We start from the raw sequence: 15,788 nt of genomic DNA on the forward strand, positions 1-15,788 counted from the left end.
GAATGTTGTCATTGTCGTTGTTGTTGTCGTTGTTATAGTCGTTGTTGTTGTTGTTGTTGTTGTTTTATACACTTTGAGTTGCTCTGCATGTTTATCGATCATGTCTACATACACACATACATACACACACACACACACACACACACATTGAGGCCAAGCGAAACAGTTGACAATCATCATTATTATTATTCTTATTACAATTATTATTATTGTTATTATTATCGACAACAACAGGGTTCAATGCTATCGCTCTGTGTCTATCTCCCCTCTCGCTCTCTCTCTCTCTCTCTCTTTCTCTATCCTGCTGTCTATCTCACTCATTCTGTCTCTGTCGTGCTACATATATATTTATATATACAAATCCATATGCATATATATATTTATGAGTCTCTATTTACAACAATTACACACACACACACACACACAGTTTCTTTGTTGTTTTGTTGTTCGAATTGGCAAGCGAAAAGTGCGAATTGTTGGCAAACAATACGAAAAAAATATATAAAAATTATATGAAACAAATTGAATGAAATCAAAAATATACAAATTTTGATTAATTTTTGGCGTTTTGTTCCATGGATGTTGTTAAAATCAGTATATACCAAACAAATATACCAAATACTACTAAATACCAAAAAAAAAAAAAAGACAAACAAATATTTTATGATAGATCATTGCAAATAAGTAGCAGCAACAAAAGGCACAACTTTTTTGTTGTTTCCCGCAGAAATGCCGCAACAACAACAAGCCGTAGACGTAGCAACAACAGCTGTAGAAGAAGATGCAGCAACAGCAGCCGCAGCAGCAGAAGTAGCAGCAGCAGCAGCAGCAGCAACCGCAGCAGCAGCAGCAGCAGTTGCCAAGCCAGATTTAAACAAAACTGGAACGAATGAGAATGAGACATTGGTCGAGGCCAATTTACAGCCGAAAATCGAAATCTTAGACACAGACGAGGTAATAGCCGAGGCTGCAGCTCCAGCTCAAACGCTAGAAGAGCAGCTGGTCAATAGCTATTGGAGGCGTGGCTTTGAAACGAGCACAGCTGCAGCAGCAACTGCAGCAACAGCAACTGCAGCACCAGCAGCAGCAATAACAGCTGCAGTTGCAACTGGGAGCAAAACGCCAACAATTTATCAAAATGCCAATGTGGTGCAGCAGCAATTGTTGCCTCCACCGCCACCGCCACTGCCGCAGCCCCAGCAACAACAACAACAACAACAACAACAACAGCAACAACAACACTATCAACAACAACAACAGCAACAGCAACAACAACAGCAACAACATGGACCCTCGTCCACTGTGCTGCTCAGTCAATTGGTTAACTCAACTTTCTCACATGCCAATCACTCCTCTTGTTCCAATTCCAAATCCGCACGCCTAGATGCCGCCACACACCACCAACTTCAGCAGCAACAGCAGCAGCAGCAGCAGCAACAGCAACAGCCCCAGCTGCAGCAGCAGCAACTTTTGCACAACAGCAGCAATAGCAGCAACAGCAGCCTGACCGGCAGCGATCCGCTGAATCATCACCATCACGCCCACCATCACGGCAGCATGGGGCATGGCCAACTGTTGCATACGGCACACCATTTGCATCATGGCGCCGACTCGAACTCATCCAGCGCCAACAGCACACCGAACAGCACCGCCCAGCTGGCGGCGAGCATTGCCAGCACGCTGAACGGCAACAAGTCGCTGTTGCAGGCAGCGGCCGCTGCCAATGTGGCGGCTGCCGCCGTTGCCGTTGCCGAGGACAACAACAACAGTCTGACCCCCAATGCGAACGCGGCTGTGGCCGCAGCAGCAATGGCTGCCCATGCCCAGCATGCGGCTGCTTTGGGTGCGCCAGGCTTCCTGCCCAATCTGCCCAGCCTGCCATTCCAGTTTGCGGCTGCCGCGGCCGCTGGCCAGGAGGCGCGTGCCCACTTTCGGTTCGCGGACGCCGAGCTGCAGCTGCAGCCGGGCGTTTCGATGGCTGGCCGTTTGGGTGAATCGCTGATACCCAAGGGTGATCCCATGGAGGCCAAGCTGCAGGAGATGCTGCGCTACAACATGGACAAGTACGCCAATCAGGCACTGGACACGCTGCACATCTCGCGACGCGTTCGCGAGCTGCTCTCCGTGCACAACATCGGCCAGCGTCTGTTCGCCAAATACATATTGGGCCTGTCGCAGGGCACCGTCTCCGAGCTGCTCAGCAAGCCAAAGCCCTGGGATAAGCTGACAGAGAAGGGTCGCGACAGCTACCGCAAGATGCATGCCTGGGCCTGCGATGATAATGCCGTCATGCTGCTCAAATCCCTCATACCCAAGAAAGGTGAGTGCCTAACCTTGTTGTTCGTTTTTTTTTTTTTTTTTTTTTTTTCACTGTCTTGTTTTTCGCGCTCTCTTTTGCCCAGCTAATTAGTGGCAGCCACTGCTAGTAGATATATGTATGTATGTATGTATGTAGTAGCACAAAGCACAGCAGCTTAAAAACAGTTGACAGCCGTTGCACGCAGAGAGCGTGACAGCTGACAGTTGCTGTTTGCTATGAACTGACATATATCACTCTTAGTATGCCTGAAGAGTTGGGCCACATTTCCTAGTCATCTGCCATATGAATGTGCTTTGAATTAAGCGAATAATTGATCATCTTCCATTTCATGGCATTCAGCTTTTGTCACTCACTGGTCGAAAGGCAATCGCGTTGTCAAGCAAGCAAGCCAAGGCTTGCCTTGGCAAACTAATATAATTCTGCTCAATTATAAGCTACTGTTTCATAACATTCAGCTTTTGTCATACATTTGCTATGGGGCAAACAGCTAACAGTTGCTACTTGCTATATCAATCTTATGCCAGGCGAGCTCATTGAAAGTTCATCTGCAGTTTCATGACACTCAGCTTTTGTCTTCTGAAGCACTGCTCGCCCACTTTCAAAATCATTTGTGATTTATTCAAACATTTCCAGTAAGCAATAAGTTCTTCTTCTTCATTCAATTGATTTGCCTAGATTTGAGTAAATATTTTGGAATTTTCGCATTGCATATTGCGCATTTCATGCCCACGTTTAACTCATTTCTCGCTTGTTTCATTTTCATGTATTCTTTGATTATTATTTTGTTTTCTTTTCATTTTTTTTTTTCTCATTTGCTCGTATTTTGAATACTTTCGGCTGGCGGCCGGCCAAAACATTAAAATGTGAAATTTTAATTATTTTTGATTTTTGCGTATAATCAACGTGCCAACGAGCAACAACGATGGCGACGACTGGATGCATTTCATGCAACCATTTCGCCTGTCGCCATAAATTTTCACAAATTTGCACATTAGCCGTACAACGATTTGCGAATGCAAAACACAATCGTTTCAAATACAACAAATTGTGATCTTTGGTTAACGATAGCGGCGCAAAGTTGCCCTCTGTCTGTCTGTCTGACTGTTTGTCGTTTTGTTTGCAGTTGTCTTGGTTAAGCTTTTTATTGATTAGTCATCAATTTAATGGGCTGCCCCACAACTATGCCAGACTGCGACTGAGCCCGACCAGCTACAAATATGTCAATGCAAAAGTATTTTTAAACTACAAACACGCACCTGCCCAATACACAAGCACACCAACACACACACACACACACACACACACACACACACACACACACACACGGCTCTCCTTGCAGCGACTTGGTAAAGTTAATCAAAGTTTTACTGTGGCTCTCTGTGTGCATAATGCACACGTGCGTGCCTCTGTGTGTGTGTGTGTGTGTCTAAGTGCATGCAAATGTTGACAATTAATTTATGACGATTACTCATGACAGCTAAACTAACTGTTTATATATTTATGGCTGTAGAAGGCGGGCGCTGCAATTGCTGAGTTTTTTTTTTTTTTTTTTTTTTTTTTTTTTCTCTGATTGAGTGTGTTTAGTGACCCGCCCCCGCACTCCCACACACACTCTCACACTTGTCCCGTTGCCCGATGTCAGTTAATTATAAGCAAATAGGCATTTAGATGCATGCCATAGAGCCGGTCATAGACACAGTTATATAAAAGGGGTTTACACACAAACAACAACAACAACAACAACAACAAAACTGTTGCCTAGCTCAGGGCGCAAGTTGGTTGCATAAAATTTGTAAATTATTAGAATAGAAATCAGAATTATTACAAAATAACAAGCGGCAATACTTTGAAGTCGCTTTGTGGGCTAGCAAAGTTGTGCGAACTTTTTGGCGCGTCAATGATTTTTGAATTGTAATTGTTTAAAGCGAGGAACGAGCTGGAATGGAACGGGCTGAAATGGGCATGGGGCGGCGCGACGACTGCCGTGACAATTGGTCTGTGAAAGGCTTGAAACAAAATACATATACAACAGCAACAGCAACAGCAGCAGCAGCAGCAACAGCAACAAAAACAACAATTAAAAACACAGCAACAACAAGAACAACAACAGCAAACATAAAGTAGAATTAAATGTAAACAACGACAACGACAACAGCAACAACAACAACAACAACAACGAAACGCAATGCAACTGCTGCCTTCAACGAGGCATGCAAAACGTTGACGTGGCGCGCGTTTGAAGTCGTCTTTGTGCCGGACAAAGTGCGCCAGCTGAGTGCTGGCCGCGGGGCGTGGCAGCGGGGGCGGAGGCGGAGGCGGAGGCGTAGACTTGGCTGAAGAGTGGGCGAGTGGTGCGGCAGCTGAGCGGGATAGCATTTGGGAGCTGGGCGCTGCAATGTGGAGTTATGCCAAGGGCGGCTACCAAACGATTGGTTTAGCGGTTGGTGGGGGAGGGGGGGTGCCAGCAGCAGCAGGAGCAGCAGTAGGGGCGGCGGCAACTCCAGAGTGGGAGGCAAAAAGTTTTCGCGTTTTCGGTTTGCTCTGCCGTTAATTTTGCTTGGTTTTCCTTTTTTTTCTTCTGCTTCTTCTATTTGCGCTGCTATAAAACATTTGACGACAATTGTTGCATATTAAACGGCGCACGGGCAAAGCGAGTGGAAGAAGGCAACAAAAAACTATTGAAAAGTTATAAAATAACGGAAGTTTGACAAGCGATACATATATATATATATATATATATATACAAATAATAGAATAAAATGGAACTCGGCTCGTTTGCTTAGCCAAGAAAACAGTGTTATCGATTAATATGTATGTAGATAGATAAAGGTCGTTAGAATTATTGATTAAGCCTAAAAAGCTATAAATATTTTAGCTATATTTTAACGTTAGATTTATAATAGTTTATAATAGCTGAATTGAGCTCGTTTTATATACTCAGCTCCTATCGATAATTTTTATCGATTACATTTTCAAAGTACACATAGATATATAAATTTTAAACCACTGTGCAAGCACAGTGCCTGCAAGTTGACAATGTTTTTACCATGACAAACCAACACGAGTTGAGCACGACCAAATAGAGAGGGTAAATAGTGAACGACAGAGAGGGGGAAGGAGGGTGAGAGAGAGGGAGAGAGAGGGTGAGAAGTAGTTTAAGTTTACAACGGAGTTCAACCAAGTGCCGTTTGAGTACTCAATTCAAACTGCATTTAGCATTTGTAAAAAAAAAAACACACACACACACACACACAAAACTTCAAAATCGGGGCAGGGAATTAAAAAAATACAGCACACACACAAAAAAATGGAAAAGAGAAAAGTAAATGGAAATAAAAGAGGAAAAACAAACAAAGCTCAACGTTATTTTAGCCGCGTCAGACAAGTCGTATACGTAATGGGCAATATTTGTATTTGTCGACGGCATGCGAATGTGGCCGAGGCAACTCGTTATGGCAGCTAATAATACTAGCATATTAACACATAATTTTAGCAGACGTCGTCTATTTGTTTTAGCAGCAGCAGAGCAGCAGCAGCAGCAGCAGCAGCGGGCGAGAGAGCTATCGAAAAGTCAGGCGAAAAGTGCGTGGCCTAAAATAGAAAAGCACGCGGCAAAGAAGACAAAACAATACAACTAGCGCACATTCAGAGAGTGGAGTGTGAGTGGCGAGGGGATGGGGGGATGGGGGATAGGGGAATGGTGTATGGGACAGCTCTCGAACAGAAGATCGAGGAGGTAAAGACAAAAGCATTCCAAATGCCAAACAGACAGAAGACAAAACGCTGCCAGGCACTTTTATTTGCCGCCGTTTCACAAATTATTTGTCACCAGCCATAAAGCGAAATATGTGAGGCACACACGCACACACACACACACACACATACACACATGCACACACAGCCTGACTAAGTGGCCAACGGGGCGTATCAATTCCTGCGCTTTTTGGCCTCAAATTTAAGTAGTTTTCTTTTTTTGTTTTTGTTTTTTTCGCTTTGATTGTAATTTATTTTATTTGATTTTGTTGAAAATTGCTTTATGTGTGTGGGGCTGGCGGGGCGTGGCCGCCGCAAGAAAATATAATAAACATAAATTAGCATAAGGCGCGCACAACTGAATTTCTTTAATAATATAATAACAAACCAAAAATCAAACAAAAAGGAATTCGTATATTCTTATGAAGAAAGAAATGGGCTATACTAAATCTTCGATAGCTTAGTCAATGAGTCAGCATGTTGAATCATTGTCGCAATCCAAGTGACAGAGCACAAAGCGCACATAAATAAATAAATGTAAATGTATAGGTATATATGTATATAAAACAATTACAAATATATACATATATATACATATACATATATACATACATATATACATATACTTATATGTGTAGCCTTGTCTGTGTGCTGGCATGCCGCATAGCCTAGACATGGCAAAAAGTTTGTCTTCGACATTTTGCCATTATGCCGCAAAATGTTGCACATGTCTCTCGTGTTGCACTTGCCCCAACTTTCATTTGCAGCTGTCTGTGTGTTGCTCGAGCTAATTACTTTGTAATGAACTTTGACAACAATCAACAAAAATAAACAACAACAAAACAACAACCCAAAAATATATAAGAACAAAATCAACAAACAAACAAAACCCAAAAAAAAAAAAAAAAATACCAAAAAATACCAAATAAAACTTGCAAATTAGCCGCAGCCAGCGCAGGTCTATTTAATAACCCCCAAATCCAATTTCCAATTTACCTGCAATTCTCATCGACTGTTTGATGTTGTGCGCCCCCCGCCCCGTCTGCACGCGCCTCCATGTGGGGCATCCACTTCACTTCATACGCTACGTTTGCCCTCAGCTCAGTTAGAAGCAAGAAGCCCGCCTCAAGCAGGTGTCTGTCGGTCGCTCTGTCTGAGTTTTTTTCCGTTTTGTTTTTTAATTGACACTTCTGCTAATACCACCCCCCACAGACACACTCACACACACACACACACACACACACACACGCATACGAACTGACTGGCATTTTAATTAGAAAATTTTTCTTGCAATTAATGCAAATTGCGTGCGTGTGCCAATTTCAATGCGCCAGTTCAATTGTGGCAACAGCCGCCACCACCACCACCACCACCTACCAGCCACGCCCCCACTGCGCCTTAGCCACTCAACTAAAAACCCTTTTTTTTCTGAATCATACTGAAGTATGATTACATATTTGTGTGCTGGCAAATATTTATTGTATTAGGAAAAACTCCACAAAGGCAAGAAATACAACAACAACAAAAGGACAAAAATCTACAGTCCACTGAGCAGGGTCGGGGACACACGTAGGGGGGGGGGTAAGGATGACAGGGGGACTAGCACTCATCGTGTCTGGCGAGAATATTCGTCTGATTTGTTATAAAAGGCAAATATTCATCAAGCAAATTGTGGCACAGGTGGTGGTAGATAGCTATAGATATATAGATACATATATAGATATATATATGTATATACAAAGATATATATATTCATATTTATATATGTATATATATGTGCTACATGATAGCTCATATCTATATTTTTCGCGTTAAATCCATATCCTTTTGAATGACAATTTGGTCAACATGTTCCTCTCTAATAAATTACAAACAACACACACACACACACACACATACACACAGCAAACACACAAAAGCGCAGACAAAAAATGGCCAATGGTAAAAAAAAATAAAATTGAGAGACAAATATTCAAATATACAAATACAAATATATATATGCATATATATATAAATTTCTTCTTTTTTTATTTTTGTTGTCTATGGAATTGAGCTGTGCCTGTGGTTGGGGCATTGCGTTATTTAAAAGTCGCCTCTGTCTGCAAATCCATCCATGCAAAAAACGCGACAGTTAGCTGCTTAAAAAGTTACTTTTTTTACCGTTATACCTTTCACATATTGTATATCAATAGATATTCATGAATTTTTTTTGACAATTTAAAAGATTTCAATGCCAGCTGGAGCGAGTCTAGAATGAAATTTATTCAAATGCACTAAACACGCTTTACAACACCAGCTGAGCTATCAGTTGAAGTATTTTTCATATAATTTATATATATTCCATATGTGTATGTATATGTTTATTTGAAATATTTTTCTAAAATTACAAAGATTTTATAAAATGATTTTTATATATTTGTATATTTGATATGCTGTTATTTAATTCATATTTTATTATATTTATATATGCATTAATATATTTTATACAATTTGTATATATTTGATATATATTTGATATATCTATATACTATTGTATATTCTACGTTTTTTGGTATATTTTAAATATTATATTTTAATTTGAATTTATTTTGATTTATTCCCATCAATTTATGGATGGATCCACTCAGGTCTTAAAGTCAAAATATCTCTTTAAGCCCTTATCTAGCCGCTTATTGATTGTTGAAGTTGTCTGAGTGTGTTACAGTTAACACCGAGTGCATTGAACTGTCCATAGCCTTCAGTTCCTCCTCCAGTTGCTCCTCCTGCTGATGCTACAGCACACATCCGTTTGCCATTTTAGCAGTTTCATTTTCAGTTCTAGCTACGTCTCCGGCTAAAGAGCGCTTAAGCTGTCTGTGTCTGTGTCTGTGTCTGTAGCTCATGTGGCCCGGCCACAGTGTCCATCCGTCCAGGACGTGTGGGGGTCGGCCAGGTGTCATCAATGTCATCTTCGACTTTATAACACAAAAACACTTTGTAATCCCCAAATGAAGCGACGGCGATGACGACGATGACCAACAGCCAAAAGCAGAGTAATAATAGCCGAAAAAAATGTTTTGGCCAAAAAGCATTTGAAGCAAATCGAAAATAAAAATCTGTACAAAAAATACAAAAATGTAAAATCCAATGAATCTGGCTGCGGTATGTGGCATGTGGCATGTGTCGTCACTCTGCAAAAACCAAAAAAAAAAAAAAAAAAAAATATGTAGAAGTAGAAGAAGAAGCAGGCAACGTTACGATCTATTGTAGTTGGCCCTTTTATCGCCTTTTGTCCATCTATGTGGCATCTATGTGGCTTTATTGTATTTCAATGCGAAATACTTTTCAAATCGTTCGTTCGCTCGTTCGTTCACTTCAATTGACAGCGGGCGACCAAACATTTGTCATTCATGTGTTGATTTCCGTTTCCTGTGTCCTGAGTCCGCCTCTTCGACTCCTGCACCGTTCAGCCACTCGTGCTGCACAAGTGTTTGCTCCTTTGGGGCATCGATTATGCCTGGGCAATTGTAAAGCGATTTTCAGTTATTTCATTGCGCTAACGCCAGCCACGCCCACCACCGACTGGCCCTGATTGATGTTTGCTGGCCAGCAGCAGCGGCAGCAGCGGCAGCAGCGGCAGCAGCGGCAGCAGCAGCCACAAAAATACCACAAGGACACACGCGCGCTCGGCATTCAGCTCAACCACTTGTGCGATTATTTTACAATTTACCACTCGATTTTTCTTTCTTTCTTTTTTTCGATTTTTCGATTGTTTTTGCTGCAGCGACATTTAACGAGTGGAACCAAAAAACAGCAAAAAAAAAGAAATTCTGCAAAAAAGTGAAAATCCTTCATTTCAATTGAATTTGTGCAAAGCATTTTTGTTGCTGTCGTTTGTTTGTTGTACTCTTTCAATTGCAATTGAATTCACATTCATTTATTCATTTCGACTCGTTTCGTTTCGTTTCGTTTCGTTTATTCAAGCTGGCACTGCCAGCGCGCGCTTCGATGAGCAGCCCCAACTCTAGCTCTAGCTCCAACTCCAACTCCAACTCCAACTCCAGCTGTAGCTGCAGCTCCACTTCCATGGCCCACCTATTTTGGCTCCATGGCGCGTGCCAAATTAGCGCTTCGCTTGCATTGAACTATTTGGAGGGCCCATCCAGGCATTTCTCATTTTTTTTTTCAATTTTTTTTATTTTTTTTTTTTTTTGACTGAACTCTGTGCGCTAGGTTTCACATTTGTATGGCCATTGATGTTTTGGTCCGGTTGGCTTTGTCTGTGGTCGCGGTTTTGTTGATTGAAAATCAAATGGTGTTATAATTGAGCTTGCCCGTGTACAGGGGGCAGCTGGAGGGGCTGGGGAAGGGGCTGGGATCAGTGCGCAATTCTTTGCAATTTATGTTTGTTGCACACACAAAATGTTTATCAAATTTATTATACACTGCACCACAAAGTCGCGAACAAAGGCGATATAAATGCTAGCTATATATGTATTTATACGTACCCATATATATGTATGTTTATAGAATTGAATTCCTAGTTCGATCTGGCTTTCGCTCAGTGCATAAACTGGGCGTAATCCAAAGTGCATCGAGCCTGGGCTTTTTCAAATGCTGCGCCGCTTTATGGCCACAAATTTGCGCTGGCTTTTTGAACGCTTTATGGCTTAATTGGCCCGCTGGGCTGTTGGCCCTGGCCAGCACGATTCGGTTTTTCTTTTTTTTGTGGTTCGTATCAATTGGGCTTCAATAAATGAGCTAAAATCCGAAATGCGCATAAACTTTATAACGTTTAATGGGCAAGCCAATGCCATTTTACGATCAATATACAATCAACAACATTAACTGGAATCATGCCCTCTCTCCCTCTCTCTCTCTCTTTCACTCCCTCTGGGATAGATTCTGGACTGCCACAGTATGCTGGTCGCGGCGCTGGCGGCGATGATTCCATGTCCGAGGATCGCCTCGCACACATACTCAGCGAAGCCTCCTCCCTGATGAAGAGCAACGTGGTCGCCGCCCAGCAGCAACAGCAGCAGCAGCAGCAGCAACAACAGCAGGAGCACCAGCGTCGTCATGCCAGCGACGATACGCACAGCAACGATGACAGCAAATCGCCGCCACAGAGCTGCAGCTCGCCCTTCTACAAGGTGGAGCATCAGATCAAACAGCAGCAGCAGCAGCAGCAACAGCAGCAGCAGGCGCAGCAGCAGCAGCAGCTGCACGTCTCTGACCATGCGCAGCGCGAGCAACGCGAGGCGGCCGCCGCCGCTGCCGCCGTTGCCGTCCACCAGCAGCAGCAGCAACGCGAGCAGCGCGAACAGCGTGAGGCTGTGCAGCGCGAGCAGCAGCAACGACTGCGCCATGAGGATCTCGCCCAGGACAAGATGGCGCGTCTCTACCAAGAGCTAATGGCGCGCACACCGCGCGAAGCAGCCTTCCCCAGGTGAGTGAACGATATCAAGACTTTGTCTCCAGAGATCGGCGAGAGACGCCTTCACCTTCTTAAGCTCACGTATTCATATGAGAATTTCTCTCTTTGTTGTTATTGTAGCTTTTTGCTGTCGCCGTTCTTTAGCGGCGCCGCTGGCATGCCTGGAGCAGCCGCCAATCCATTCCCCGCTGCCATGGCCGCCGATGAGAATATGCGTCACGCCTTCGAGCGTGAGATCGTGAAGCTGCAGCAGCAGCAGCAGCAGCAGCAGCAACAACAGCAACAGCAGCAGCAGGCGCAGGCCGCCAGCTTTCCCAACTTTTCCAGTTTGATGGCACTGCAGCAGCAGGTGCTGAATGGCGCGCAGGATCTGTCGCTGGCCGGCAAGGATATCAAGCTGAATGGCCAACGCTCGGCGCACGATCAGCACAGCGGCAGCGGCAGCAGCTCCAAGGATGGCGAACGCGGCGATGATGTTGCCGATCGCAGCTTTCCCGCCCTGCCGCACGCTCGCAAATCGGATGGCGGCAACACGCCCGCACCACCCGCACCGCCCGCCGTCAATGCGGCCGGCAGCGGCAGCAATCCGCTAGCCGCCGGCAGCGTCGCCGGCAGCGTCACCAGCGGCCATGGCAGCAACTCGGCTGCGCCCAGCCCATTGAGCAACTCGATACTGCCGCCAGCGCTGAGCAGCCAGGGCGAGGAGTTCGCGGCCACGGCGAGTCCGTTGCAGCGCATGGCCTCGATCACCAATTCGCTGATCACACAGCCGCCGGTGACACCGCACCACTCGCAACCGCAGCGGCCCACCAAGGCGGTGCTGCCGCCCATCACCCAGCAGCAGTTCGACATGTTCAACAACCTGAACACGGAGGACATTGTGCGACGCGTGAAGGAGGCGCTCTCCCAGTACAGCATCTCGCAGCGGCTGTTTGGCGAGTCTGTGCTGGGGCTGTCGCAGGGCTCCGTCTCGGATCTGCTGGCACGGCCCAAGCCCTGGCACATGCTCACCCAGAAGGGCCGTGAGCCGTTCATACGCATGAAGATGTTTCTGGAGGACGAGAATGCGGTCCACAAGCTGGTGGCCAGCCAGTACAAGATCGCGCCCGAGAAGCTGATGCGCACGGGCAGCTACAGCGGCAGCCCGCAGATGCCACAGGGCCTGGCCAACAAGATGCAGGCCACGCTGCCCATGCAGAAGATGATGAACGAACTGAAGCTGCAGGAGCCGGCCCAGGCCCAGCACATCATGCAACAGATGCAGGCGGCGGCCGCCATGTCCGCGGCCATGCAGCAGCAGCAGGCAGCGGCCGCCCAAGCGGCTGCCGTGCAGCAGGCCCAGGCCCAGGCCCAGGCTCAGGCCCAGGCACAGCAGAGCCACCAGCAGCAGGCCCAACAGCAGGCCCAGCAGCAGGCCCAGCAGCTGCTCCATCATCAGAATATGCTATTGACGTCGCCCGGTCTGCCGCCCCAGCATGCCATCAGCTTGCCGGCGGCGAGCACGCCCAGCGGCCAGGCGGGCGGCAATCCGCCATCTGTTGCCACGCCCGGCAGCAACGAGAAGAAGCCGATGATGATGCCGGTCCATGGTGGGGCGCATGCTCCGAATGCCATGCGCAGCCTGCACCAGCACATGTCGCCGACTGTCTATGAGATGGCCGCGTTGACCCAGGATCTGGACACGCACGATATAACCACCAAGATCAAGGAGGCGCTGCTCGCCAACAACATTGGCCAGAAGATCTTTGGCGAGGCGGTGCTGGGCCTGTCGCAGGGCTCCGTGTCGGAGCTGCTGAGCAAACCGAAGCCCTGGCACATGCTCTCGATCAAGGGCCGCGAGCCGTTCATACGCATGCAGCTCTGGCTGAGCGATGCCAACAATGTGGAGCGGCTGCAGCTGCTGAAGAACGAGCGGCGGGAGGCGAGCAAGCGGCGTCGCAGCACCGGACCCAATCAGCAGGACAACAGCAGCGACACGTCCAGCAATGATACTAACGATTTCTATACGAGCAGTCCGGGTCCCGGCTCGGTCGGCTCATCGGTGGGCGGTGCACCGCCCAGCAAGAAGCAGCGAGTGCTCTTCTCCGAGGAGCAGAAGGAGGCGCTGCGCCTGGCCTTCGCCCTCGATCCGTATCCGAATGTGGGCACCATCGAGTTTCTGGCCAACGAGCTGAGCCTGGCCACGCGCACCATCACCAACTGGTTCCACAACCATCGCATGCGGCTCAAGCAGCAGGTGCCGCACGGCCAGCCCGGCCAGGACAATCCCATACCCAGTCGCGAGAATACCAATGCCACGCCCTTCGATCCCGTCCAGTTTCGCATCCTGCTGCAGCAGCGGCTCGTCGAGCTGCACAAGGAGCGCATGGGCCTGAGCGGTGCGCCCATACCCTACCCACCGTACTTTGCCGCCGCCGCCCTGCTCGGCCGCAGTTTGGCGGGCATTCCAGGCGCTGCGGCGGCTGCTGGTGCAGCGGCTGCTGCGGCCGCCGCCGTCGGCGCCGCTGGCGGCGATGAGCTGCAGGCGCTCAATCAGGCCTTCAAGGAGCAGATGAGCGGACTGGATCTGTCCATGCCGACGCTGAAGCGCGAGCGCAGCGATGACTATCAGGACGAGCTGGAGCTGGACGCCAGTGGCCAGAATATGAGCGACAACGAGTCCATCGAGGGTGGCCACGAGCCCGAGAGCACCACGCCCATATCCGAGTACGAGAAGGCGCTGCAGAAGTCGGCGCTCGCCTCGGCCGCCGCTGGCTACTTGAACAATGCGGTGCGCAGTTCGCGCCGCAAGCCCGCCGCCCCCCAGTGGGTCAATCCGGCTGGCGCCACCACGCCCACAGCGGCGGGCGCTGCGGGTGCCGCAATCGCAGCCGGCGATAACAGCGCCAGCGAGCGCATCATCAACGGCGTCTGCATCATGCAGGCCTCCGACTACGGACGCGACGAGGGCGACAGTGTCAAGGGCGGTGAGTCCAATGCCGATGCCGAGCACGATGATCATGCGCACCTGGAGATTGAGCAGCGCTTCATGGAGCCGGAGGTGCACATCAAGCAGGAGGAGGAAGACGACGATGAGTCGACCTCGCAGCAGCAGCAACAGCAGCAGCAGCTGGACGATGAGAGCGCCGAGAAGCAGCTGAAGGTGATCAACGAGGAGAAGCTGCGTATGGTGCGTGTGCGACGGCTGAGCAGCAATGGTGATGGTGATGAGCATTGCGCTGCAGTGCAGCAGGCAACGGCAGCGGCAGCGGCGGCAGCAGCAGCAGCAGCAGCCGTTGCAGCGGCAGCAACTGCGACGCCAGCAGCAGCAGCAGCAGCGTGGAACTACTAAGCTAGTAACTGGAACTGGAACTGGAACTGGAACCGGAACCGGAACGGGAACTGGTTACCAGAGTGCAATGTTGAAGACGTTTACTTGTGATTAAGTTTGGCAGCGGCCCCAGAACATGTTTAGCCACTGGCTAATAAATATATACACACATACACACACATATATATATATATGTGTATATGCATACATATATATACATAGCGATATATAGCACATAACTACATATAACATATATATATATATATATACACCCATATATATATACATCATATTTAGAACTTTAGCTGTTTAAGATCTAATATATTTTTTTTTTTTTTTTCGAAGTAGTAGTTGTAGCTAAAAAAGTTTAGAGACGCTATGCGAAGCGCAGGTGCGATAGAGCAGCGCAAAAGTATTAAATTGTTGGCTTTAAACTTGCCCTTCCCACGCCACCACCACCCCCCTCCCCCCCCTCCCCATACAAAACAAAAGAGACCCCGACCCCTGCCCCTCTAACCACGTAAAATCTCCGCCGCAACAACTCTACCTAAAAACTCTACCAAAAGCCAAATCTGTTGAGGCGCAGATTATGCAAAAAAAAAAAAAAAAAAAAAAAAAAAAGATTTTTTTTGATTTCTTTACGACTTGAAGACTGTAAAAGCAAACGGCGGTAGAATTTTATTATTATCATTATGATTATGATTATTATTAATATTAATTACAAGATTTCTAATTTTTTTTCTCGTCTGCATTGATAAGTGTAAATAGATAAACAATAAATATAAAATATTAAACTCTAGCAACTCGAGGGCCGTTTTGTAAATACCGAAACTGTAGATGTTGACGGCGAAAAAAAAAGTAAGGATAGAAAACAAAACAAAAGCTAAGCAAAAAAAAAGTTTTTTTTTTATTTTCCATAAACATAGCAACATAAAAACTATATATTATGGTCCATTTTTTTTTTTTTTTTTTTTTTGTCGCAATGTTTT

General features: G+C 46.7%; 1 protein-coding gene across 1 annotated transcript in view; it reads left to right on the forward strand.

The window, feature by feature from the left end:
* Positions 1-15,520, forward strand: part of LOC6584364 (homeobox protein cut) — a 90,091-nt gene extending 74,571 nt beyond the window's left edge. The window contains exons 5-7 of the mRNA XM_044007269.1: positions 1,385-2,320; positions 10,955-11,501; positions 11,610-15,520. Coding sequence (XP_043863204.1) covers positions 1,385-2,320; positions 10,955-11,501; positions 11,610-14,820 — 4,694 coding nt within the window. The 3' untranslated portion in view covers positions 14,821-15,520. The remainder of the gene's footprint in view (positions 1-1,384; positions 2,321-10,954; positions 11,502-11,609) is intronic.
* The last annotated feature ends 268 nt before the right edge of the window (positions 15,521-15,788 follow it).

This window comes from Drosophila mojavensis, unplaced genomic scaffold (assembly GCF_018153725.1).
Source record: "Drosophila mojavensis isolate 15081-1352.22 unplaced genomic scaffold, ASM1815372v1 contig_136, whole genome shotgun sequence".
In the NCBI taxonomy this organism is placed as follows: Eukaryota; Metazoa; Arthropoda; class Insecta; order Diptera; family Drosophilidae; genus Drosophila; species Drosophila mojavensis.